Raw genomic sequence first — 26,135 nt, 5'->3', positions numbered from 1 at the left:
TTCAGTAAGTTCTCTTGGCTCAGTGTTTTATTTGTACGAAGGCTTTCCATAATAGAGTTAAGTTCTTTAGTAATACAGGCCTAGATTTTCTTTTTTCCATTTCTTCAGATCTTTTAAAGTATAATCCTCAAACACAGAAGACAAATACCATAAATGTATATCCTGATGAGTATTCAGCAACTTATGCTTTCCTGTATATCCAGTAGCTAGACTGAGATAGGGAACATTACCTCAGCACCTAGGAATCTGAGTATCTTCACTCTAGTCACTAACCAACCCTCAAAGAATAACCTCTGTTTGATTTTTATAACGATTACATTTGGGACCATGGAATATACATATACCTTTAGGTCTGGATTTTTGTTTCACTCAAACTATCTATGAGATTCTTCTATACTTTTGTGTGTGGTTGGAGAAGTGTGGTTTTACGGTCACATAGGTTCACACACTTTTGTGTGTAGTTGTGTGTGTTCATTCCCATTAATGTAGAATATTTCATTGTGTGAATATGTTATAATTCACATATGTATGATGGGCATTTGGTTAATTTCAAGTTTCTGGTTATTTAGTATAGTATTTCTGTCTAATCTAGTACTTGTCTTTGTAAACACAGGTAAACATTTCTGTTGGGTGTATATCTAGAAATGAGACTTCTGGGTCCTAAGTAATGTATATGTTCAGCTTTAGGAGATACTGTAAACAGTTTACCAATGTGGATATACCAATTTACACTCGTACTGTGCTACTCAAGGTGCAAAGCAAAGGTATAAATGTATCTTACTAATGGAGTAAACCTTTAACTTTTATGAATGTCCCTCTTTATCTCTAGTAATACTTCTTACTTGAAGTATACTTTGAAAGTAGCATAAACAAGCTGAGTTTTCCATGGTATATCCTTTTCTCCCCTTTTCTTTCAGCCTTTTCACAGACTAATAATTAAGTCTGCCATATGACTGATGGGTTTTCCCAAATATTTCCCAAATACACTTTCCCAAAATATGACACTTTGGTATAATGAACATTTTAAGTTGAAGGACTGTGTAAAATGACAGGTGCAGGAGGGACTCTCTGACTTTTCTCTGAAGCAGATCAAGAAGACCCTCATGTGAGAGGTGACCTCCCTATATCTAAAGAAAAGCAGCATCCTTATCCCTGAAGACACAGGGGAGCTGAGAGGAATTTGAATGAACAAGCCTTACTAAGTTTCCACCAGGTTACTACTCTTAAGTCATATCCTCTGGTCCTATCACATTTCCCCATCATTCTCCACTCTTCATCTAACCTAGTATAAAAATGTTCAGGTTTAACCATTTCTTTGGGTTTTCATTTCCTTATGAAGCATCCTATGTGACCATAAAATGTATATTTGCATGCTTTTCTCCTGTTAATTTGTCTTTTGTTACAGAGGCCCAGCTGAGAACCTAGAAGAGTAAAAGGTAAAGATATTTTTCCTTTTCTACAAAAGTAACATATAGTTACTTATTTTTCATTCTTCTATCCTGACAATTTTTGTCTTTTAATTGGACCATTTAGGCTAGCATTTAATTAATTAAATATTTGGGTTAATTTATACCATCTTACTATCTGTATCCTTTTGCCTCACCCAAATCATGTTTCTATTTGCTCATTCCTCTCTTTTAGTATTTATTTAAATTATATTTTTTGTCCTCTATTAGATAAACAGTTATATATTATTTGATTCTCTTAATCGGAGCTGCACCACCTAATCAAGTAGGTACTAGATCCATGTGATTATTTAAACTCAAAAATTCCAATGTTACTTAATGCATAGTATATTAATGTTGACTATGAAAGTATCAAGAGTGCTTATTTAATCCTCACAACAACCCTCTAAGGTGGATATACTATTATTATCTGCATTTTACAGACAAAGGAATTGAGATGCAAGAAGGGTAAGTAAATTATCCAATCTAATAAGTAACAGAGACTGGATTTGTACTTAGAGGCTGTGCCTTAGGAATTTACACTTACATGATATTTTCCATGGATTTGGGTTTAATAAAAATGGAGATCGGATAAAGTTGTGCAATCTGTAATCTCTTTATGGCATTTCCAGACACATCAAGGATACAGTGTTTGCCCTAAAATAGAGGGGATAGAGAAGAAAAATAAGTGAACGAAGTATTTTCAATTATATCACAAGTATATTTCCTAAAAGTACAAAGTCTTAATTATGATATGTTTGGATTCTGTTCACTTTAAGCAAGTCTGTCATTTCTATTATGATTACAATGTATAATGACTATAGATTAATTAATTTTCCATTCTCAAATATTACATTTAAAAAGGAATAAAAATGCAATTTCCATAGACTAGTAATCTCTCAAAATGGCAACCAATATGGGGTTCCTGTCTTTTATTTTGCTGAGAAAGGGTACTAAAATATATCCTAAGGTTACCATCTTGCCACAATCCTCATTTTATAAAAGAATATATGTCCTATAGATATCAATTAGGTCTAGCTGGTCCACTGTGTCATTTAAAGTTTGTGTTTCCTTGTTAATTTTCTGTTTAGTTGATCTAGCCATAGTTGTGAGTGGAAGGTTCATAGCATTACAGGCTTACCTCAAGAAACAAGAAAAAAGTCAAATAAATAACCTAACTCTACACCTAAAGCAACTAGAGAAGGAAGAAATGAAGAACCCCAGGGTTAGTAGAAGGAAAGAAATCTTAAAAATCAGGGCAGAAATAAATGCAAAAGAAACTAAAGAGACCACAGCAAAAATCAACAAAGCTAAAAGCTGGTTTTTTGGGGGAAAAAAAAAAAAAACGAATATATGATCAAACAAGAAGGTAGAAGCCTAAGATAAATGAGACTCTTTAAAACTGCATATATAAACAGAAAAAGAGACACAGATGTACAGAACAGACTTTGGGACTCAGTGGGAGAAGGCGAGGGTGGGATGTTCTGAGAGAATAGCATTGAAACAAGTATACTATCAAGGGTGAAACAGACCACCAGCCCAGGTTGGATGCATGAGACAAGTGCTCAGGGCTGGTGCACTGGGAAGACCCAGAGCGATGGGATGGGGAAGGAGGCGGGAGAGGGGATCGGGATGGGAAACACATGTAAATCCATGGCTGATTCATGTCAATGTATGGCAAAAACCACTACAATATTGTAAAGTAATTAGCCTCCAACTAATAAAAATAAATGAAAAAAAAAATAAAACTGCATATATATTATCACTATCCTACCCTATTTTTCACCTTATTGGGGAGCAGTGAAAACTTTATTACAAACTAGAACATTTGAAAACCCCAGTTCTGAATTTAAGAAACTTTTTTGACTTAAATTCACTGCCAAAGGCCATTAAGGTTTTTAGTAAAGAGGAGCATTTCCATGTTAAATAGGGTAGTACTTCTAATTTATCAAACAGATTTTATTATAACATATCCCTAGTGGCTCAGACAGTAAAGAATCCACTAGCAATCCATTCCAGTATTCTTGCCTGGAGAATCCCTGTGGACAGAGGAGCCTAGTGGGCTATAGTCCATGGGGTCACAAAGAGTCGAACATGACTGAAGTGACTTAGCAGTAAAATCAGGTACTCCCCCATAATGCATCTTGTAATCTAAGGGCTTGAATCCAGTTCAATGAATGGTAATTTCACTTTAGTAGGAATATTTAAAATAAAAAAAATTAATATTGTATGAATACTTCAAACACACAGAAAAGTAAATAACAGACATACATGTACCCACCACCCACTTTTATTAAATATTACTGTTTTACCTGATTGCTTAGAAATTAAAAAAGTTTACACTGAAACTTTAATATTATATCTTATTTGCTTTATTTTATCCATCTCTATATATGTACACAAATTGTAGACATAATAACTTCTTTACTCCTTACTTCCTGAACTGAATGACATCTCTTGCATAACCACAGTACAATTTCAGTTGGTCATCTAGTATCGTTTACTGCAAAAGGAAAAAAAAATTCTTGCTCTAGGGCCAGTCTAGGACCACACATTGCATTTAGTTGTAATGTGTCTTTAGTCTCTGTCAAGCTGGCACAATTCTTTAGTCTCTTTCATGATCTTGATATTTCTGATAGTACTGAATATTTTTTTCAGAGAATATGCCTCAACCTGGGTTTGCCTAATGTTTCTCATCAGACAGCAGGTACACATTTTTGGCAGCAATAGCACAGAAATGATGTTGCATCTTTCTCAGTCCATCATATCAGGAAGCATATGATGTCTACTAGTGATTTTAAAATATCTTTTTTTAGTGATGTTAATTAAAAAATTTTTTTAAATTTATTTCTGGTTGTGCGGGTCTCTGTTGCTGTGTGCAGGGTTTTTTTCTCTAGTTGTGGCGAATGGGGCTACTCTTTGTAATGGTGCTTGGGCTTCTCACTGCAGTGGCTCTTCTTGTTGTAGAGCACAGGCTCTAGAGTGTGGGTTCAGTAGTTGTGGCATGCAGGCTTCATTTGCTCCATGGCATGTGGGATCTTCCCAATCCAAGGATCGAATACATGTCTCTTGCATTGGTAGACAGATTCCTAACCACAAGACCACCAGGGAAATCCTGATGTTAATTCTGATCATTCTTTTAAAGGTTTTGTCTGCCAGATTTCACCACTGTAAGCCTACTATTTCCCTTTTATAATTGAGAAGTATTTTGGGGAAGGATATGTTGAAACTATGTAAATATCCTGTTTCTCATCAGACAGTAATTAACTCACTCAGTAATTTTAGCACACACTGATGACTCCTGCCTTAAACAATCATTATGGCAGTTGTCAAGAGACCTAACTCCATTACTCCTTCTAACTTTATTAGTAGACATTAATAATGTAAGGTGAAGCTTCCCTTCCGTCCACTTATTTATTTATTCATGTATTTACTTATACCATTGTGAACTCTTAGATTCTTATTCTCTGTGTTACAATAAGCTATTATCATTTTAATATTCTAATTTTTCCAAACTTGGCCACTGGGGGACTTTACAGGTTGACTTCAGTGTCTTTATGGAATACTTGTATCATTCTTTAAGCACTTCCTTAGTTTTCTGGCATAGCAAAATGTTCTAGGCACATCTTGTACTTTCCTAATGGAATCGGCCATAATTCTAATGAGTTCTGGATCTTTTTAATGGAGGATAGTATTTAGAAAACAAGATCTAAGCAGTAGGTATTACTCAGAATCATCATTTTTAGGCCTTCTGTGTGGACAGAGTAAGAAAATATATACACATATTTGTATTTTCTATATCTACTATATTAAGATGTACGGATTTACATTCATATCTCTAATTCCAATCCAATTATCACAGTTTATTCTATACTTACCTTATTTCTAAAATCTCTGCATTGACAGTGAGAAATCTAGCTCCCATGAACTGTAAATATATTATTTGCTCAACTCTAAAACATATATTAGTTTCAAACCTACTATCCCATACCACTCTGAAAACAAACCTACTAATTAGAGTTCAGTATCTGTTCACAGGTTTTCCGTCTTTAGCCTACCTTCAAGGATTGGTGGGATTAAGACGTTTCCCCTTCCCTTCCCCTTTTCAATGAAGTTATTTGAAAATTTTAAAATAACTATTTGAAATACAGTTAGATTAGATTTAGTTTGTTCATATACCATTCTGCTTTCTCTTATCTTCTCTTTTTATTTTTTGAATATACAAAATGTTAACATAGTGCTGAAGTCAAAATTATACAAAAAGGTATACTTGGAGAATTGCTACACCTCCACCCATTCTTCCTCAATCCCTATCTCTCATCCTTTCCAATCCTCCCTCTGTAGGTAACTCATCTCAGGCTTGATTTATCATTAAAAAAAATTTTTTTTTTTCCTCTAAGGCGTTTTATTTGTACGTATTACATCCCTAGAAAAAGAATCCAAGGATTTTCCCTCCTGTATGTTTTCGTCTTGCTTCTTCATGGTCCATGATGCCAGCTGAGGTTGTCAGTACAATGAAACCAAACTGACGGGATGGGAGCAGGTTATTCTGCCATTTTTCTAGATCTTTGAGTTGCACATCAAATCTGGGGCTGATCACTCCACACTTATTTAGCCTGCCTGTGAGGTTCACAACCATTTTCCCAGCCCCGTGATCATCAATGATTTCAAATTCGTCAATGTAACCATGCTTCATCATCACTGTTAGAAACCTGAAGATGACCTTGGAGCACAGCCGAATAAGCACCTGGCGTTTGCCTCTCTTTTCGGCGTTGTTGATACTCTTGAGAGCATCAGCCAGGACATTCATGCGCACCATTCTGGCGGCACAGAAAGATGGCGGAAAGAGCAAAAAAATTTTTTTTAAATCTTACTTCTGTGTGAATTATTTATATCTTTTGTCTATTTTCTGTTACATTTTGGTCTCTAGTCCCTCAATTTTTAAGTGTGTTTAATATTTTGGGAATATCACCCCTTGGCTTGTAGACTTTTTATCAGTTATTTTGTGGCATTGGTAATGGTGTTTTATATTAGTTTTTTGGAAAAATTTCTTTGCAAGCCAAAGTCTTTTTATTTTCATATGGTCAGAATTTACCAGTCTTTTATTGCATCTGAATTTTGATTTATGGCTAAAAAATCTTTCCTATGCCCAGGTTATATTTTCTTCTTTCTATTATTGTTGCTTTGTCTCTAAGTTGTGTCTGACTCTCTTGCGATCCCATGGACTGCAGTCTGCCAGGCTCCTCTGTCCATGGGATTTCCCAGGCAAGAACAATGGAGTGGCTTGCTATTTTCTTCTCTAGGGGATTTTCCCGACCCAGGGATTGAACCCATGTCTCCTACATGGCAGGTGGGTTGTTTACCATTGAGCAACCAGGAAAGCCTGTCAACTTTATTAGAGCCAATTTTTGCATATAGTGTGAAGTATGGTTCTAATTTATCTTTTCTTCAGTTGTTCTAACTCTATTTATTAAAAAGTCCATTATTAAAACCACCAGTGACTTGAGATTGCACCCTTATCATATACTGTATTTTCATACATATTTGGGTCTTTCCTAGATTTTCTTTCCTTTGGATTTACTCATCTCTTTGTCCTATTCATGGGTCATGCTGCTGCTCCTAAGTCACTTCAGTCGTGAGCACACTGTTTTAGTTAAGAAGACTTTATAGTAACCTTTAATATCTGGTAGGGCTAGAATCTCCTGTGGCTTTTCTTTTTGTGTTGTCCTGGCTTCTCATATGAACTTCAATTCAATTTCTTTGACTTCATAAAAAAGCTGGTAGTCATTTTTATCAGGATTGTGTTCATATATAAATTAGCTTAGAACTGGCAGCTTTATAATGTTGAATTGTCATAGCTAAGAACAAGGGATGTCTTTCCATTTGTTCAAGTCTAATACTCTTCTAGGAGTGTTTTACAGATTTCCTCATATAAGTCAGAATATTTCTCATTAAGTTCACTAAGTATTTTACATTCTATTTCCTGTATTATAAATATGGTTTTCTCTATCATCTTCTGATGACTATTAATGTAAAACATATTAATCTCTGCAAATTTTATAAGCTACCTTACTCTTGCTTTTTTATGTCTTTGATTTTATAGTCTTTAATTTTATAGTGAATTCATATTTTATCAAATGAATTTTGTAATAGATTTTTTATGGTGTATTGTTGCCTGGAGAATCCCATGGACAGAGGAGCCTGGTGGGCTGCTGTCCATGGGGCTGCACAGAGTTGGACACGACTGAAGCAACTTAGCATGTATTCACGCATTAGAGAAGGGAATGGCAGCCCACTCCAGTGTTCTTGCCTGGAGAATCCCAGGGACGGCGGAGCCTGGTGGGCTGCCGTCTATGGGGTCGCACAGAGTCGGACACGACTGAAGCGACTTAGCAGCAGCAGCAGGAATACTATAATACCTGAAAACAGAGACAGTTTTCTTTCCAATTATTATGCCTCTGATTGATCTGTATTGTGTAATAGAACTGATAATACCTTGAGTAGTAGTAGAGATGGACGTCCTTGCCTTCCTCCTCATCATAATGGCACTGTCTCATTGTTTTTCCCATTAAGGATTTAAATTATCAATCCATCTATCTCAATCTTTTTCCTTTTTCTCTTTAAAAAATAATAATCTCTATGTTTTTGAGATTTCTTCCTTCAGGCAGAGGTACTGAATTTTACCAAATGCTTTTCAGGCATCTATGAATATATTTTTTTCTCTTTAGATCTGTTAATGTGATAGATTACATTAATGGATTTCCTAATATTGAGCTGACTTTAAACAGCTTTAATTCCACTTGGTCATGGTATATTATTTTTGCAATGTGGTACTGGATTCTATTTATTAAAATATTTAATACTTCTGTATTAATATTTATCAGTAACATTGGTCTGTAATTTTCACTGTCCTCATCAAGTTTAAATATCAATATTAGATTTGTTTTATAAAAAGAATGCTCTTGAATAGTATTTACAGAGCTTTAGGATGATATAACCTTTCAAGATTTGTTAAAATTCCCCCATGAAGTTGTCTGGACCTGATGCTTTTTGTGGGATAGTTCCTTGATAACTTGGCTCTATTTCTTCTAAAGACTTTTTCTTCTGTAACTCTTTTCATCCCTAATAGGTCAATTTTGGTAAACTGTATTTTTCCAGGAAATTATCCATCTCAACCAAGTTTTGAATTTTATTTATATAAAGATATTCAGTGTATGATTTCATATTATTTCAGGTGGCTCAGTGGTAAAGAATCCACCTGCCAATGCAGGAGATGCAGGAGACATGGATTTGATCCCTGGGTTGGGGACATCTCCTGGAGTAGGAAATGGCAACCCGCTCCAGTATTCTTGCTTGGAAAATTCCACAGATAGAGGAACCTGGTGGGCTACAGTCCATGGGTTCGCAAACAGTTGGATGTGACTGAGCATGCATACACGCAAGCTATGGAATAGGAAAACAACCAGAGACAATGTAGTCACATTTAAGAGGTACTTTTATTTTAGCCAAATTAAGGGTATTAAGGAGCATACTGGGCTACCCAGCTGGTGCAGTAGTAAATAATCTGCCTGTCAATACAGGAGATGCAAAATATGTGGGTTTGATCCCGGGGTTGGGAAGATCCCCCTGGAGTAGGAAAGGGCAACCCACAATACTGTATAATTACAATATTATAGAAGTTTCTGGTATAAAACATAGTGATTCATACATTTTAAAGGTTATATTCTATTTATAGTTATTATATTCCTTGTGCCGTACTGTATCTCCTCATAGTTTATTTTATACCTATGCCTGTTTTTAAGTTAATGAAAACATAAAATACATTTATAAAAACACAAAATATGTACCAATAAACTATGTAGGCTGTTTCATGTTAATTAAAGTTTACATAAATAGTGTCTTCCTGTATATATCTTTTACAACGTCACTGACTTACAATTTTGAGATTTATTAATGTGGCTACACACAGTTAATGGATATTCTAGTTTATTCACTTTAGCTGCTGCATCCTACTGCATGAATAAAGAATTATTCATTCTCCTTTGCTGAGTCTAATTTTTCACTACTGTAAAGTTCTACTATGCATATCATTACACATACTTAGATATCAAAACCTCTACTTTGATATCAAAAAGTAGAATTTCTGAGTCACAGGTTTTATGCATTTATTTGGTATTGCCAAATTATTCTCAAATGAAGTTCTATTAATTTTACCCCCATTAACAACATCTAATAGGATTTTCCATTTTCCCAAATTCCTGCCATCACTGAACATGTCCATTTTTATGATTTTTAAAACTAATTAGAATTAGCTCTAATTATTAGTTCAAATTAATTAGTTCTAATTAAGAATTAATCAAACCTCTTATTAGAAAAAGGAGCACTAAGAGATGGAAAACTGAGATGCTGAATTACTGTTGTATTTTTTGTAGATATCTCATGACTAAATCTTAAAACTATTATATAGTTGTGAAGGTATAAAATAATTTGTTGATGTTTATTCTCTAGGCCCCAAAACTATTTAAGTCAAGCAGCACACCTGGAACACCCTGTTTTGACTTTACCATAAGACTGCTTTAACCCAAGGTCAATATATCATCAGACTGCTTTCAAAAAATCTGTTGCTGTTACAGTGTTATTGAGAATTTTCCACACTGTCTTTTATTAAATGACCATTCAGGGGAAATTTTTGTCTAGTCTCAGTACCAGGAGCAACTCACACTTATTTTGAACATCTGGTTCATTTTTATTGATGGACATTGCTGATCTTAGCTTCTTAATTATGCTAGATGTTGGAAAGCTAGTGCTAAACAAAAGGTCAATCTCTAGCAAATGCACAGGACCTCAAAATAATCACCCCCCCTCTTTGAGAGGGGGCTGCCTAAGTGGCTCAGTGGTAAAGAATCCACCTGTGAATGCAGGAGTTTCAGGAGACGCAAGTTTGATTCCTGGGTCAGGAAGATCCCTTGGAGGAAGAAATGGGCGCCCACTCCAGTATTCTTGCCTAGAAAAATTCCACGGACAGAGGAACCAGGTGGGCTGCAGTCCATAGGGTCGCAAAGAGTCGGACATGACTGAGCAGACATGACACAGGCCTCTTAGAGAGACTTACGTTATCATTTCTATTCTTATTTTCCTTGTTGATCTTTTTTTTTTTTTTTTTTTTGCATGTCAGGGCCTGGGTTTCACCTCCCCACATGGAGGAGTGGACAGTGAGCTAAGGCCACTGGTGGCTCTGGGTGCCAAATCTCACCTGTGGCCATGGCCAAAGTCAAGTGATTTTCAACCAATGTTGACTGCTGACCTTTTTAATCTACTTTATCTTACATATTTTTCTAAAATTAACCTAGAAGTTAATATTTAGTTGAAAACATTTATGACATTGCTTAAACTAATCAACGCTGCAACATGCACCTACTTTTTTTTTTCAAAAACATGAATTGAAGTTTCTATCTCATCATTCTTTCATACTGCCAAAGGTGTATCTGATTAGAAACTTCATTTTGAGATCACTTTGTTACTTACCTTTTCTGCTACTTCTCGCACAGACTGAACACTTGTTCCATAAAGATGGTTATTATACTGGCCGGCTTCAATGAATTTATGTTCCTGGATATCTTTTTCCATTTGCTCTCTTGAAGTCACAAAATGATAATCTCTTCCATCCACCTCATAATCTCGTTTTGGTCTAGTTGTATCTTTAATAGAAAAGAACTTGAAGTGTTTAATATCAAAAGGCACAAGAAATCCATTTGCTACTTGAAGAACTGTTTTGTAAAGTTCAATATAACAAGAGATTGAAAGTGACAATAATATGAAGGATGGAGGAATAACTAATAAAGTAAATATAAACCACTAAAAAATGGTAATGTGTTAGTTACCACATCACTCTACTTAGCCCCCCAAATTGTATACAATTATTTTATATTGCTAGATTAATTATGCTTCCATTATGGATTGTGATTATAATTACCTTTTATTTTTTGTCTGATTATTTGACTGTTAAGATTGATAAACACCTTTTACTATTGTGATTGTGTAACTATTATTCACTTAATACCACTGTATTATGACTGGTCAACAGAGAACAAGAATTCCATATCACTAAAACTACCATTTAACAGAAAACCATGTAATTACTTTTTAAAATCCAGATGGATATTGGAATTTTCTGAAAAATACAAATGCTCAGGTATTGATTTTTTCCTACAAGGCTCCAGATGTACTTTTAACAAGCATCCATGTTTAAAGACAACTGGACTATACGATGATTTTTTACTTTTATCTAGTTTGTTCACTTTTTCTATTTCATATTCATATCCCATTTCATTTAGTTTGTTTTCCAATTTTTCCATGTCTTTTCTTGTTGTTCTTCTTTCTCAAGACTTTATCTAGTAGAAAAGCTTTTGTACATACACACACATACATATATAATATGGTACATATATTAGAAAACTTATGAATTTTTGCCTAGCTAAAAAATTTATGACATTTTAATTCCACTTGTGTGACTTAGTATGATTAAGAATGCTAGATTTCTAATTTATATGATCTCAAAATCTGATATAATTCCATGTATTTTGGCATCTATATTACTGCTAAAAGACTAAAAGTTTATTATCTTAGTGATTTAAAAAAAAAATTTGAATGAGACTCGAAACTTCTAATCCAATTCCGAGAAGAAAAAGAAATACTACGTTGTAAAAACACACACACACACACACACACACACACACACAAAAACCCCAGGAAATAAACAGTATACAGTGATACAGTATTATTAACTAAAATGCAGATTTTATTCATAATTTCACAAGATTTTATGCTAGTGTCCATTAAATAATGGATCTTATTCAAAGTTTCACATTGTATTTAGTTGCATTGAGCAGCTTCAGCTTCATGCAACAAATTCTGGTAACATTTTTATTCTGTTACAAATATTTTCTAACTTTCCTTGTTATGGCTTCTTAGATACACCCATCATTTAAAAGTGGACAACTTCCAAATACATCAAATTTTTAAAGTATCTTTAAAAAAATTTATTGGAGTATATAGTTCCTATTTAAAATTTTGTGTTAGTTTCTGCTGTATAGAAAGGTGACTCGGTTATATATATATCCACTCTGTAGATTCTTTACCCATATAGGTCATTATACAGTACTGCACAGAATTCCTTGTGCTACACAGTAGGTCCTTATTAGTTATCTATTTTTTTATATAGTAGTATATATCTGCTGTAATTGGTATTTTGTTCTGTAATTGATATTTCTCAGCCATTTGCCTACCATTTACTCCTATGGTCCTATGATGTATCTTCTAAAAATTAATAATGAGCAATATTTTGAGGCAAGGTTTCACACTTAACTGTAACATAACAGTTTATGCCAGCACATGCTCTAGATCTGGAGGATGGTGATACATTTGATAGGAGACAATATTCAGATTGGGCTTCCCTGGTGGCTCAATGGTAAAGAATCTGCCTGAAAGGCAGGAGACCCAGGTGTGGTCCCTGGGTGGAGAAGATCCCCTGGAGAAAGGCATGGCAACCCACGCCAGTATTCTTGCCTAGAGAATCCCATGGACAGAGAGCCTGGCGGGCTGCAGTCCATAGTGTCGCACAAAGCTGCACACGACTGAAGTGACTAAGCAAGTAGCATGTATCTGCTAATCCTAAATGCCTAATTAATCCTTCCCCATCTCTTTTCCCTTTGGTAACTATAGATTCGTTTCTATGTCTGTGAGCCTGCTTCCATTCTGTAAACAGATTCATTTGTATAATTTTTTTTTTATGTTCTACATATAAGCAGTATCATACATTGGTTTTTCTTTGTATGCCTTAAAACTCAGTATGACAATCTCTAGGTCTATTCATGTCACTGCAAATGGCATTATTTCACTCTTTTTATGGCAGGGTAACACTCCATTGTATACATGTACCACATCTTAGAAGAGTGATTTTTTCCTTTTAAATGATAGTCTTAGTGATACAGAATTCTATTATTTTCTGTTGACCAATCATGATACAATGGTATTAATAGTTACATAATGATGATAGTAAAAGATGTTAATCAGTTTTCACAATCGATAACCAGACAAATAAAAAAAGATAATTACAATTGCAAGCCATAATGGAAACCTGTTTAACCTAACAATATAAAATAATTACATACAATTTGGGGGGTTAAGTAGAGTGATGTGGTTAGTCAAAGTGCATGCATGCACATGTTCTCATCTGCCCAGCCAGTCTAGGTCTTTTGGTTGGTTCACTTAATCCATTTAGAGTTAAGGTAATTGTCCATATGTATGATTCTATTACCATTTTCTTAATTGTTCTGGATTCATTTTTTGTAAGTCTTGTCCTTGTCTTGGGTTTCCTGCCTAGAGAAGTTCCTTTAGTATTTGTCGTAAAGCTGGGTTTGGTGCTGAATTTTCTTAACTTTTGCTTGTCTGGAAAGCTTTTGATTTCTCTGTCAAATCTGAATGAGAGTCTTGCTGGGTAGAGTATTCTTGGTTGTAGGTTCTTCCCTTTCATCACTTTAAATATATTGTGCCATTTTCTTCTGGCATGGAGAGTTTCTGTTGAGATACCAGCTGATAACCTTATGGGAATTTCCTTGTATGTTATTTGTCATTTTCCCCTTTTTGCTTTTAATATTTTGTCTTTAATTTCTGTCAGTTTGACTACTATGTGTCTTGGTGTATTCCTCCTTGAGTTTATCCTGCCTGGGACTCTCTACACTTCTTGGACTTGGCTATTTCCTTTCTCACTTTAGGGAAGTTTTTGGCTCTTATCTCTTCAAATATTTTCTCAGGTCCTTTCTCTCTCTCTCTCCTCCTTCTGGGACCCTTACAATGTGAATGTTGGTGCGTTTAATGCTGTCCCAGAGGTCTCTTAGGCTTTTTTTTTTCTTCCCTATATTCTGTTCTGCAGCAGTGATTTTCACCATTCGCTCCTCTAGGTCACTTATCTGTTCTGCATCAGTTATTCTGCTATTGATTTCTTCCAGTGTATTGTTCATCTTTGTTCTTTCTAGGTCTTTGGTAAACATTTCTTGCATCTTCTCAGTCTTTGCCTCCATTCTTTTCCTGAGATCCTAGATCATCTCCACTATCATTATTCTGAATTCTTTTTCTGGAAGGTTGCCTATCCACCACTTCATTCAGTTGTTTTTCCGGGGTTTTACTTTGTCCCTTCATCTGGGACAAAACCCTCTGCCTTTTCATCCTGGTTAACTTTCTGTGATGTGGTTTTGTTTCTAGCTGCTGTGGGATTGTAGCTCTTCTTGCTTCTTCTGTCTGCCCTCTGGTGAATGAGGCTAAGAGGCTTGTACAGGCTTCCTGATGGAAGGGACTGGTGGTGGGAAAAACTGAGTCTTGCTCTGGTGGGCAGGGCTGTGCTCAGTAAAACTTCAATCCAATTATCTACGGATGGGTGGGACTGTGCTCCCTCTCTATTAGTTGTTTGACTTAAGCCCTGGGGTTTATAGGCTCTATGGGTTAATGGCAACTTTCCAAGAGGACTTACACCAAAGGGCCCCTTTAGGACTGCTGCTGCCAGTGCCTCTGTCCCCGTGGCAAGCCATTGCTGACCCACATCTCCACAGGAGACCCTCCAACACTAGCAGGTAGGCTTGGTTCAATCTCCTGCAGAGTCAGGAGACTCCCTTCCCCTGGGACTTGGTGTGTGCAAGATTTTGTTTGTGTCCTCCAAGAGTGCAGTCTCTGTTTCCCCTAGTCCTGTAATCAAATCCCACTGGCCTTCAAAGTCAGACTGCTTGGGGATTCCCAGTCCCTCTGCTGGAACTGCAGGCTGCAAAGCCTGACAAGAGGCTCAGAATCTTCACAGCAGTAGGAGAACTTCTTTGGTACTATTGTTCTCTAGATCGTGGGCCGGCCACCTAGCAGGTATGGGATTTGATTTTATTGTGTTTGCACCTCTCCTACCATCTTGTTGTAGCTTCTTCTTTGTCTTTGGACATGGAATATCTTTTTTTGGTGGGTTCCAGTGTCCTTCAGTCAATGGTTGTTCAACAGCTAGTTGTAATTTTGGTGCTCTTGCAGGAGGAGATGAGCACATGTACTTCTACTTAACTATCTTTGATATTAATTTCTCACTTAAATGTTTTCTTCTCTACAATCACCCTCTGTGTTTTTCAGTCTTCTAACATTATTGAGGCTTTTAATGGCTAGGTCAAAGATATCTATTGGTAAATGTCACATTACACTTGAAAATATGTGGTTTATTTTCAAATATCTTTTGATATTGATTTTTTAACATAATTCCACAGTGGTAAGAGAACATACTCTGTATGATTTCAGTTTCATTAGACCACAAATTTTTTCTGCACCTGTTTTCTGTCCCTGGATATGTTCCAGTGTCTCCTAGTTTATAGTCTATGGGAACTTGAATAGAATTTGTTTCCCACTATAGTGTGAAACTGTATAAATCTTAATAATGTTGAATTGGTTATAGTGCTTTTGAGGTCTACTACATCCTTCTACTTTTCTGTATATTTATTGTATTTATTTTTGAGAGTTTGATATTGAAACTCCAACTAAAAATCTTAATTTATCTAGTAAAAAAAATAATTGTAATATAATAGTGAAACTATATATATATATATATATATATATATATATATATATATATATAAAACTTTGTTCTGTATTTACCAAGTCTCCTATAAATGTGTTTCATACTTTAAAAAATAAAAAAGAGAAAAAAAAAGGTAATGCTTACTTTGACCACAGAGTGACAAAATGTTAAGAACACTAATTAAGAATTTTTATGTGAGTTACTCACGAGGAACACACGATCCAAATTTGTCAGGAAATTCTGAGATCAGGTCATCATTTATCCTGTCTTTCATAGGTCCCAATATGATCACTGGTCGAGTATAATTAACTATAAAAATAAACTGCATGTTAAAAGGAATAAACACTCAACAAACATCTATGTATTTTATTTTACTAGAAAACAAAAGTATCTTTAACTTATAAAGAATTTCCTTTTTTTCTTTCTCTACCAATGATGCTCAACTTGATAGTTTCCAAACATTTATTAAAATCTTAAACTTCAATCTGTTTGAAGTCATAGTTAGTAAGTGTTAGTGTCACTCAGCTCTGTGTGACTCTTTGTGACCACATTGACTGTAGCCTGCAGGCTCCTTTGTCCATGGAATTCTCTAGGTAAGAATACTGGAGTGGGTAGCCGTTCCCTTCTCCAGGGTATCTTCCTGACCCGGGGATCGAACCCGAATCTTCTGCATTGCAGACAGATTCTTCACCATCTGAGCCACTAGGGAAGCCCTGTTTGAAGTCATACACTTAGATAAATTTAACCAAGTTAAACCCAGCAGTTTAGCAGATAATGTTTCTATACATTGCTAACATCATCTCATTACAAATGAGAAAACACAGTACAGTGTTTTACTGATCCTTTCTGAAGCAATAACTGCAAGGAAGCAGACCAAAGGGCAAAAAAGAAACGTGGTATAATCACAGTAGTCATCTGGAATGATGATCTAATAGAAGTGTAAACACTGGATTGTAAGGGATCATGTTGGAAGTAGGGAGACTGGCAGTGAAAATCAGACTTAACATTTGGTAGGAGGGATGAAAGAAGGTTATAAATAAGAAAGACATGATAAGAATAAATAGGGCCTAGAAACTGACTGGACAAGGGAGATGAAGAGCAGAGAAAGATCAATGATGATTCCAAGATTTCGAACAAGGGTTATTAGAAGGATAGTGATACTATTATGAACATTGGAAAGAAGCTGCTTAAGAAATAAAACACCAATATAAAATGACTAGTTTTAATAATCTATGGGTTAAATCATGTTTCATAAAATATACACAGTAAAATTCTATATATAGACACATATAGTAAGAAAAAACAATACAATTCTAACAAAATGTTTTTTTAAGGTATACCTTAAAAATTTTTTTTTAAGATATGAGTTGAGTTAGACTGATTTTCCAAATTATGTTTTTCTATAAGACTGTAAAATATAAACAGACTTCACAAACCTTCTTGTTGATTCACTGGTTCATAAGATAAGACATATTCTTCTTGACCACCTATTAGAAAGTTAAAATACAGGTAAGAAAATCTATAAAGATAACTATACTAATTTAATTCTTTAATAGAACATATAAAATACTAGAATTTTCCTGAGAAAATCAGTGAAGACAAAAAAGCGTACTTTATAAATTAATTATGGCAAGATTTAGGGAAAAAATGAAAAATTAGAGTCACAAAGACTGGTATATATAAAAACAAACTATAAATGTGCTATTAATAACTAACTTTCTGTTATTGTGTGTTATACAGATTAAATCTTCACTTGGGATGTCAAGCATAAGCTATTAATTTTTTACTGAGAATCTAAACTCTTAAATATTTTAAAGTTAATACTTTAATGAGCAGTCCTACATTTATGCATATTAGATAAGTTAGTGTTATTAATATGCTGTATTTTTGGTCTTACCAGGTATAACATTTAATGTTGCATATACAGTTTATAATTACAACTATTTTCTAACCAAAAAATTTTAATGCAAAGGTAAAATTAGTGTTACTATTTCATTGATGAAAAAAATTCATTGATTACTATAATTCATTTGTTCAATTTTTTAAAAAATAACATTTTGAGTTAAAAAAAGTTTTAGATAAAATTAAATTCTTCTTTTTCAACAAAATGCATCACATAGATAGTCAAGGAGAAATAATATATTTTGCTTTGATCTTAAAAGCACTTTTCACAAGTTAAATTCTCTAAGTTAAAGGATTAGAGCATATGAATATCCTACACAGAAAAGTCTACACATTATACCTCTGCTCAACGAAAATAAAAAGTTGAAAACTTCAGTTTTCAATACACAAACACACATACACACACACATGTAGAAAACAAATTAGGAAGAATTGTTAGATTCAAGTGGTTCAATGAAATCAACCAGTATTTGGAGAATGTATTTAAAGATATTTTCCGTGATGATTATGACTCTATAACAATCTTTACACTAAATTTGTTTATATTACATGTATGCAGCTATTAATCTTTTAAATTCTTATACTGGTATAAATATTCTTTCCTGCTTTAAAAGTATATTTTGTTGTTTTAAAATTTATTATATCAGAGATATATATATATGTATATATATATACAAGTTGCTTTTAAAAGTACTGTATGTAAAACATGTTTTACATGTTATCAGAAACATGCAATTTGAATTTTCCACACCTAGTAATACATGCAAATGGTGAGACAGACAGTATATACTTTCATTACCTCTTTTTAGTCTAGAAAGCTTCACAACTACTCTCTGGTGAGTTCATATTGATATGTTAATAAAATGCTAAAATGTGAGAAATCACACTACCACACCAAAAAAAAAAAATCATTAAGCAACTATTATGCATAAAAAATAACAACCAATCAAATGAATGAGGGTTAAAAGTATATATTGTCAACACAAAAAATATTAGACTGATATTAACAGGATGGACCTTTTGAGCAGCCATACTCATCTGTAATCAAGATTACTTTCATATTAGACAGCAGTAAAAAAAAAAAAAAGTCAGAAAAGCAATTTTAATTTTTAAGGTGTTACAACTGACAATATTCATGTACTCTTCCCACCTCCCACGCCCAAATGTGTTTTAAAATTTCACACGCTTATATACATCACTTAATAGTATAATACCAAGACTATAACAAAAGAACCAAGAATTAAATTAGTATTACTGTTTGAATAATAGTTGAAAATTTTCCCTTTGTCATTTCTTATGTTCACCAAAATCTGGCAATACATACTATATTGACACACACCAGTATTGGTGACACAAAATAAAAATGGAAATAAAGCTAATTATAATTTAGCATTATTGAAAAATATTTTAATGCCTATGTTAGAAACAGAATAACTAAACTAAAATGCAAAACACAAGCTTATCCCTATTTAGCTAGATATTTACTTCTTATAAAAGATACAAATACACATACACATATTGTGTATATGAACAGCAGTTTTGTTAAAATGAATTTTTGTATTTTATGAAAACTTTGGAAATTAACTTCTGTACATACAGCATGACTTTACCTATAAAGTAAAGAATTTTACTTGGCTTTCCCTGACTTTAAAATAGTAAGCACCTAATTTTCACTTTTCAGAATACATCACTAAGGGAAAACCCCCCACAGGATATATTACTAGAGATAACAAAAGAACAAATAACTTAAAACACTTACGGTAACTACTTTCGCTATCGCTGGCATTAGAAGTTACATGTTCTGAAATTGCAGGATAATGGAAAAAATAAAGAAAACACAGAGTCATGAGTTTAAAAAAAGCAAATTATTAAAATAAACACAAGGTGACAACAAAATGTTGAGATATAAACCACAGGTATCCAGAGAGTTGTTAAAAACATTTCTGATTTTCTTTGAAAAGATTATTTCAAATAAATGAATATGAACTAGCAAGGAAAAAAAATCTGTAAGCAAGGACAATGCTTCATTTTCTGTTCAACAATTTATGAACAAAATCTTATTATGAATGGCAAGTAGATCCTAAATTAGTCCAACTGTCAACATAAAAATCCCAATGAGAAAATGTCACTGACACCATTTACTTTAGGTCATGATACAGTAATGACTAACCAAGGAGACAAGTTATATCTGAGAAAACAGATGTCCATTATAAGGAAGTGGTATCTTAAAAAATAAATGGAAAAAAATGACCCTCCTTTTAGTTTAGTTTCTTTCTTGTTCCTGAAGAGAAATGAAAATCCACATCTGAGATCATACAGATAAAGTATTCTGGATACCACAGATTTCCTGATGCTCTAAAAAAGGTCAAATGGAACAGAATTCTACAAGGTGCGATTTTATTTTAAAGTAGACTAGTATTTCTGAGAAACTGCTTTGGTAAAACTGACAACAGCTGTTTTGTAAAACAAAAAGATGATAAACACACCCATATGCCTGGCCCCTCCCTTCAAAGTGACCCCATTTCATAACTTGATTGTTCAGTAACACCCAGCACTCTTCTCATGCAAATATAATCTCTAGTGTTGTCTTAGTAAGTGTTCTCCTTTGACTAAAAAGGAATTTTATCTATAAAAACTAAAATAACAAAAATTTCCATGGAAGAGAAGTAAATCTAAATTTCTTATCGTCAGGTAAAGGAAACAAAAATTAAAGGATAAGGAAAAAGTCTGGGGAGAAATATATGCTGTACCATACCAACTACACAGTCTCCTAAAAACAAGTAGCACTACTGAAAAGTTTAGAGAATGGTAAAACTTAGTGTTAGTATAGTTCTTGAATTGCTGTTACCGTGAAAAATAAGTCTGTTATTCTAACTTGCAAAGACAAGATACAACTTTCTTAATCATTGCTATGTATATTTTAAATAAAGGAGGAACAATAAAAATTATAAGACTGAATAATATATAAACATTTTTAAAATGGTGGTTTTTTAAAGTTTATAGTTAAAAATTTCTTCTCATGTTATCACACAAATGTCAAAACAATAATTTTAAACTGTTGTATAATATTCTATTGGACTGTTAAATCATGATTTATCTTACTATTTATTTTGCTTTAAATTGTTTTTCACAGACATCAACAATTCATTATTATGAATGTGTTCATTTATGTGGCTTTCACCTTTTGTCCTATTTCCTTAAAATTCGTTCCCAAGAGTAGGAATGCCACATAGAAGAAATAAAAAGTTTTTAAATTTATACTAGGATTGGAATTACACCCTGAAATTTCTAATATATAAAAGAAAGAAATGTTAGTTATTGCACTTGAGTGAGTGGAAGGGGAGAGTAAATCAAAGTACAGAAGAAATAAATTAACCATGAGTTGACAATTAGAGAAGTTGGATAAATGAATGCTTGTGGGGTTTATTATTCCTCTACTATTGAATATATCTGACATGTTGTATACATATATACAAAGTTGAAGTTACTACATTCTATTTTCTGGGGATTTCTCTTACTTATCTTGCATTCTCTAAAATTACCAATAGTTATAAAGTAATCAAATTCAAGTTCTTTCAAGTATGCTTTAAATAACTCCTCTACAGTAAAATCTTGCTACTTAAAGCATTGCCCTTGGAATAGCATCATCACCATTGGTTGGGAGCTCATTAAACAGGTAAAATGCTCTTTCTCTGATAATTAAAAATAATCTTTTTCAAGGCACTTTATCAAAGAAAATACTCAAATATCTGATAAACATATAAAAGGTGTTCAAGCTTACTACTTATCAGGGAAATGCAAATTAAAACCACAACAGCTGACTATGTGGGAGAGGTGAATGTGGGATGATATGAGAGAATAGCATTGAAACATGTATATTAATTACCATATGTAAAATAGATGACCAGTGCAAGTTTGATGCAAGAAGCAGGCAGGGCACTCAAATCTGGTGCTCTGGGACAACTCAGAGGGATGGGTTGGGAAGGGAGGTGGGAGGTGGGTTCAGGATGGGGGGATACCTGTACACCCATGGCTGATTCATGTTGATGTATGGCTAAAACCACCACAATACTGTAAAGTAATTAGCCTCCAATTAAAATAAATTGATTAAAAAAAAAAACCACAAAAGGTATCTCTATCATCCACCAGAATGACCAAAATGAAAAAACAAAAACAAAAGGTATGTCAAGTGTAGAGAAAGATATGTAGCAACTGGAACTCACATACTACTGGAGGTGGGGTAAACTGATATACCCACTTTGGAAAATTACTTGGCACTATCTACTAAAGCCTATCATATTTATATATCTGTGACTCAACAATTCATTTCCTAGGTATTTTCCCAACAGAAAGACATATATTCATACTAAAAGACATGTAAAGGAATATTCAGATTTGTAAATAAACATATATATTTAGGGCTATTTTGAATGGTGTTCCTTTGACTATTCCTTTTAGTTTAGTTTAGCCACTCAGTCGTGTCCCACTCTTTGCGACCCCATGGATTGTAGACTACCAGGCTCCTCCGTCCACGGGATTTTCCAGGCAAGAGTACTACCAGTCTGGTTGGACTTCCCTGGTGGCTCAGACAGTAAAGTGCCTGCCTACAACGTGAGAGACCCAGGTTTGATCCCTGGGTCAGGAAGATCCTCTGGAGAAGGAAATAGCAACCCACTCCAGTACTCTTGCCTGGAAAATCCCGTGGACGGAGGAGCCTGGTAGTCTACAATCCATGGGGTCGCAGAGTCGGACACGACTGAGCAGCTAAACTAAAAGGACTATCAAAGGAACACCACTCAAAATAACCTTAAATATATATGTTTATTTACAAATCTGAGACAATATATGTAGTTTCATAGTTTACTTTCTTCACTTATATTGTGAGCATTTTCCACATCATTATGCTTTAATATGATTTTCAATGGTTATAAAATATTATACTGTATAATATGTCATTCTTTATCAACTACTTCCCAGCTGTAAGGTATTTTAGGGGCATTTCAATTTTGAGGGGCTGTAATTTCTAAAGATTAATGAAACACCCTGATATATAAACCTATGTCTCCACCTCTGATTACATCCTCAGGGTAAATTCTCTGAAGAGGAATTAGTAGGTCAAAAGATATGCTTTTCCAAAAATGCTGTACTAACTTACACTCCTAAAAGTAGTATGTTAAAAGCAGTCATTTCAGAGAAAAATGTCCATCACTGAATACCCCTTTAAAAGAAAAGTTTGCTAAGCTGATGGGTAAAACATATCATTTTATTAATTATTAGGGCTGTTAAACATTTTTATATGTTTATTTAATTGGCTTATCTTCTGAGCACTCTTCTTGTATCATTTGTCCAGTTTTCCAATGAACAGTTAGTTTCTTACTTGATTTGTCAGAAATCTATGTGTTAAGAATATTATCCTTTTGACATAAGATAGTATAAATAGTAAACAGTATAAACAGTACAGTAAAACTCTTAAAGTTTTAATTTTTGTTTATAATGTTTTATGATCACAGCCATTTCTAATCTCTCTAGTCAAGTCTCACCTTTCTAGTCAAACATTTCTTCTTGAGACTGTATGTGTTTTCCCTTTGTTCTCCCTAAATACTACACATCATCAGTCTCAAAGAATACTACTACTCTTACACTTACTTTTTTGTTTTTTTTTTACTCTCACACATTCTTCACACAAATGAAAATAAGTCTGGCTTTGGCATCTAAGAGCTCTGTACCATTCTACTCACATAAGTCTTTAAGACAGAAAAAGAAGGGATATAACAGGAAACCTACGTGCCTAACTGTAGAAGTTTCTGAGGTGTTCTACAAAATGGAAAGCTATAAAAATAAACTGTATACAAAACACAGGTACAAATCATGTCTGAAATTGTATGCTATAATTTCATTTCTGAGCACCTTATATAACCACTACTGAACTACACACACTTTTTACTCTCTTCTAAAGGAATCTTACCCAGTTTTCTTCCTCTTGAATTTTTTCAAAATTGCCTTCTTAAAGCATAAAAGCTACACAGATTGCTATTTCTGGCTTTTTTACAAGCCTATGATGATTTAGTTGCATCCTCCCAGATTTCCATCATATTCTAATTAGTTCTGTTAGTCAAAATTAGGTTTTGAAAGACAATTTCTCTTATTGTTTCCTCTGTCAGCAGGGTAAATCAATAATTAGATTTTCTTCTTTGTACAATCACTGAATTCTCGTCTATGAAGAGTATTCTAGGGTATTTTGTTTCTCTCTGTGTTCTTTAATTAAACACCCAATTTTTTCAAAGATTGTGTGAAATTACATGCAGATGTCCATCTTTCTTGCTATTCAGTGTTATTCCACAGCTCTTCAACAGGTTTATCTGGAATAATTTTTCCTTATGTTCTCAATCCTTTCAGAGACCTGTTCCAACAAACCTTAATGAATACCAACAAGAAATCACACTTATTTTCTTGTATTAAAATTGCATAGAATTTTGCTTAGTTTATTCCTTGTATCCTGAACTTTGTTGTTTGGTTGCTAAGTTGTGTCTGACTCTTTGCAACTCCATGGACTGTAGTCCATCAGGCTCCTCTGTCCATTGGATTTCCCAGGGAAAAATACTGGAGTGGGTTGCCATTTCCTTCTCCAGGGGATCTTCTCGACCCAGGGGTTGAACCCACATCTCCTATACTGGCAGGTGGATTGTTTATACTACTGAGCCACCAGAGAAGCCTATCCTGAACTTTAAGATGTAGATAACTGAGGTCTTAAATAACACTCTTGACCCACCCTTCTTCCCGGTATTTTCTATTGTATAAAAATTAGCATCCTGTCAGCTCCTAGTAATGTTTTATGTGATAACCTCCATCTTATCCAGTTTTAGAATTTTACTGATTTTTTTTTCTGTCTGCATCACCCTTTTCTAAATAAAATCTTCTTGATGTGATCAAGTCACCAGGTGAAAACATTCTTTCAGTTCCTGTGAGATGAAGCACAGAAACCTATCATTCAAGGAATCTTAAGTCACAACCAGAAAATAAACCAATGACATGGGTAATCAGTTATCATTTCTCATTTGTTTCTCGTTCCAAGTCCCAAACCTCAATTAAAATGAGAGATGAAAATATGATGTGGTCAAGGTATAGTTATCCATTATAAAAAAATCAATATGGGAACCAAATTCTTTGTTTAGTTCCTTTTTCCATGAGCTTTCCATAGGTCTCTGATGACTCAATAGATAACAGAAATCTGTGGGATCATTTGATGACCCATAGCACTGCATGACCATTCTCAAAATAAATTCTATAGCATTAAAGATCTGTGGAAATAGTTTCCAGTTTCTGAAGATTTTCACCAATAGTTTTTCCCAAAGGAAAGAGATTTTAAAAAGGTGCCACTAGTGATAGTTAATTTGTGACTCTTGCCAGATCCTAAAAAGGCAAATGCATAAATAGCAAAGTGTGTATAACAGAAATAATTACATATAAAGCATAATGCTTTCAATCTAATATAAACCTTTAATTATTAAAAGTCGAAATAAAAGTACCTACAGTTAAGCTTAAAAGTCCAATACAAAGTTAGCATTAATCAAGAAAAAAATCTATGAAATTTAAAGTTTATTAACTTAGGAAGTTAAAAGATATTGGCTAAATCCTTAATGATCAACAAATTATGAAGTTTTCACAATGCTTAATAATGTAAATGGAAACAACTATTTAGAAAAAAACTTTAGCCTAAAAGATTACTTATGAGTTACTGTTACCTAAAATAACTTAGCAGTATTTGGTAAAATTTCACATTTAATCAATTTGAACACATTCACATTTAAAATTGTTTGCAAAAATGACTTATTTCATTCACTCATTCCAATATTTATTGAATGACTCCTACATATCAGACTCTATCCCAAGCCTTACATGGAAATTAAACACTAACTAGGAAATTAAACAGGAATGATGCACACACACACACAACTCCCCCCAAACAGAGACGACATCTTGGTTAAAGAAAAAACAAAGGATAATATTTCTTACAATTCTTTTCATAACTTACATCACCATAAAAAACATGTATAAAATTTTCCTACCACACAGACTGCTATTTGAACTTGAGTTCTACAATTCTTTTCTAATATTTAAGGTCTACCGTGTTTTATAGTTTCACATTATAGCAATGCTTTTCTAACAGATTCAAAGTCATTTTAACATGTTTT

At 33.9% G+C, this 26,135-nt stretch overlaps 2 protein-coding genes and 1 non-coding gene across 9 annotated transcripts in view; all 3 read right to left on the bottom strand.

Moving 5' to 3' along the window:
• Window positions 1-26,135, bottom strand: part of DLG1 (discs large MAGUK scaffold protein 1) — a 258,661-nt gene that overhangs the window by 6,489 nt on the left and 226,037 nt on the right. For all 7 annotated transcript variants that reach the window (XM_061166872.1, XM_061166871.1, XM_061166873.1 and 4 more), the window contains 5 exons: window positions 19,703-19,744; window positions 17,478-17,528; window positions 16,249-16,350; window positions 10,971-11,143; window positions 1,993-2,102 (listed from right to left, as the gene is read on the bottom strand). In XM_061166872.1, coding sequence (XP_061022855.1) covers window positions 1,993-2,102; window positions 10,971-11,143; window positions 16,249-16,350; window positions 17,478-17,528; window positions 19,703-19,744 — 478 coding nt within the window. The remainder of the gene's footprint in view (window positions 1-1,992; window positions 2,103-10,970; window positions 11,144-16,248; window positions 16,351-17,477; window positions 17,529-19,702; window positions 19,745-26,135) is intronic.
• On the bottom strand, window positions 5,835-6,289 carry LOC133073435 (small ribosomal subunit protein uS8-like). The gene has a single exon (XM_061166870.1). It carries the CDS (start codon window positions 6,262-6,264, stop codon window positions 5,872-5,874), a length of 393 nt encoding a protein of 130 aa, XP_061022853.1. The 5' UTR covers window positions 6,265-6,289; the 3' UTR covers window positions 5,835-5,871.
• On the bottom strand, window positions 10,612-10,736 carry LOC133074324 (small nucleolar RNA ACA64). Its single transcript, XR_009697168.1, has one exon. It is a non-coding gene; the product is annotated as a small nucleolar RNA ACA64 (small nucleolar RNA).

The sequence above is a fragment of the Dama dama genome, chromosome 19, assembly GCF_033118175.1.
Source record: "Dama dama isolate Ldn47 chromosome 19, ASM3311817v1, whole genome shotgun sequence".
Lineage (NCBI taxonomy): Eukaryota > Metazoa > Chordata > Mammalia > Artiodactyla > Cervidae > Dama > Dama dama.
The sequence above is the reverse complement of the archived record's forward strand: the minus strand, read 5'-3'. Positions and strand labels throughout refer to the sequence as shown.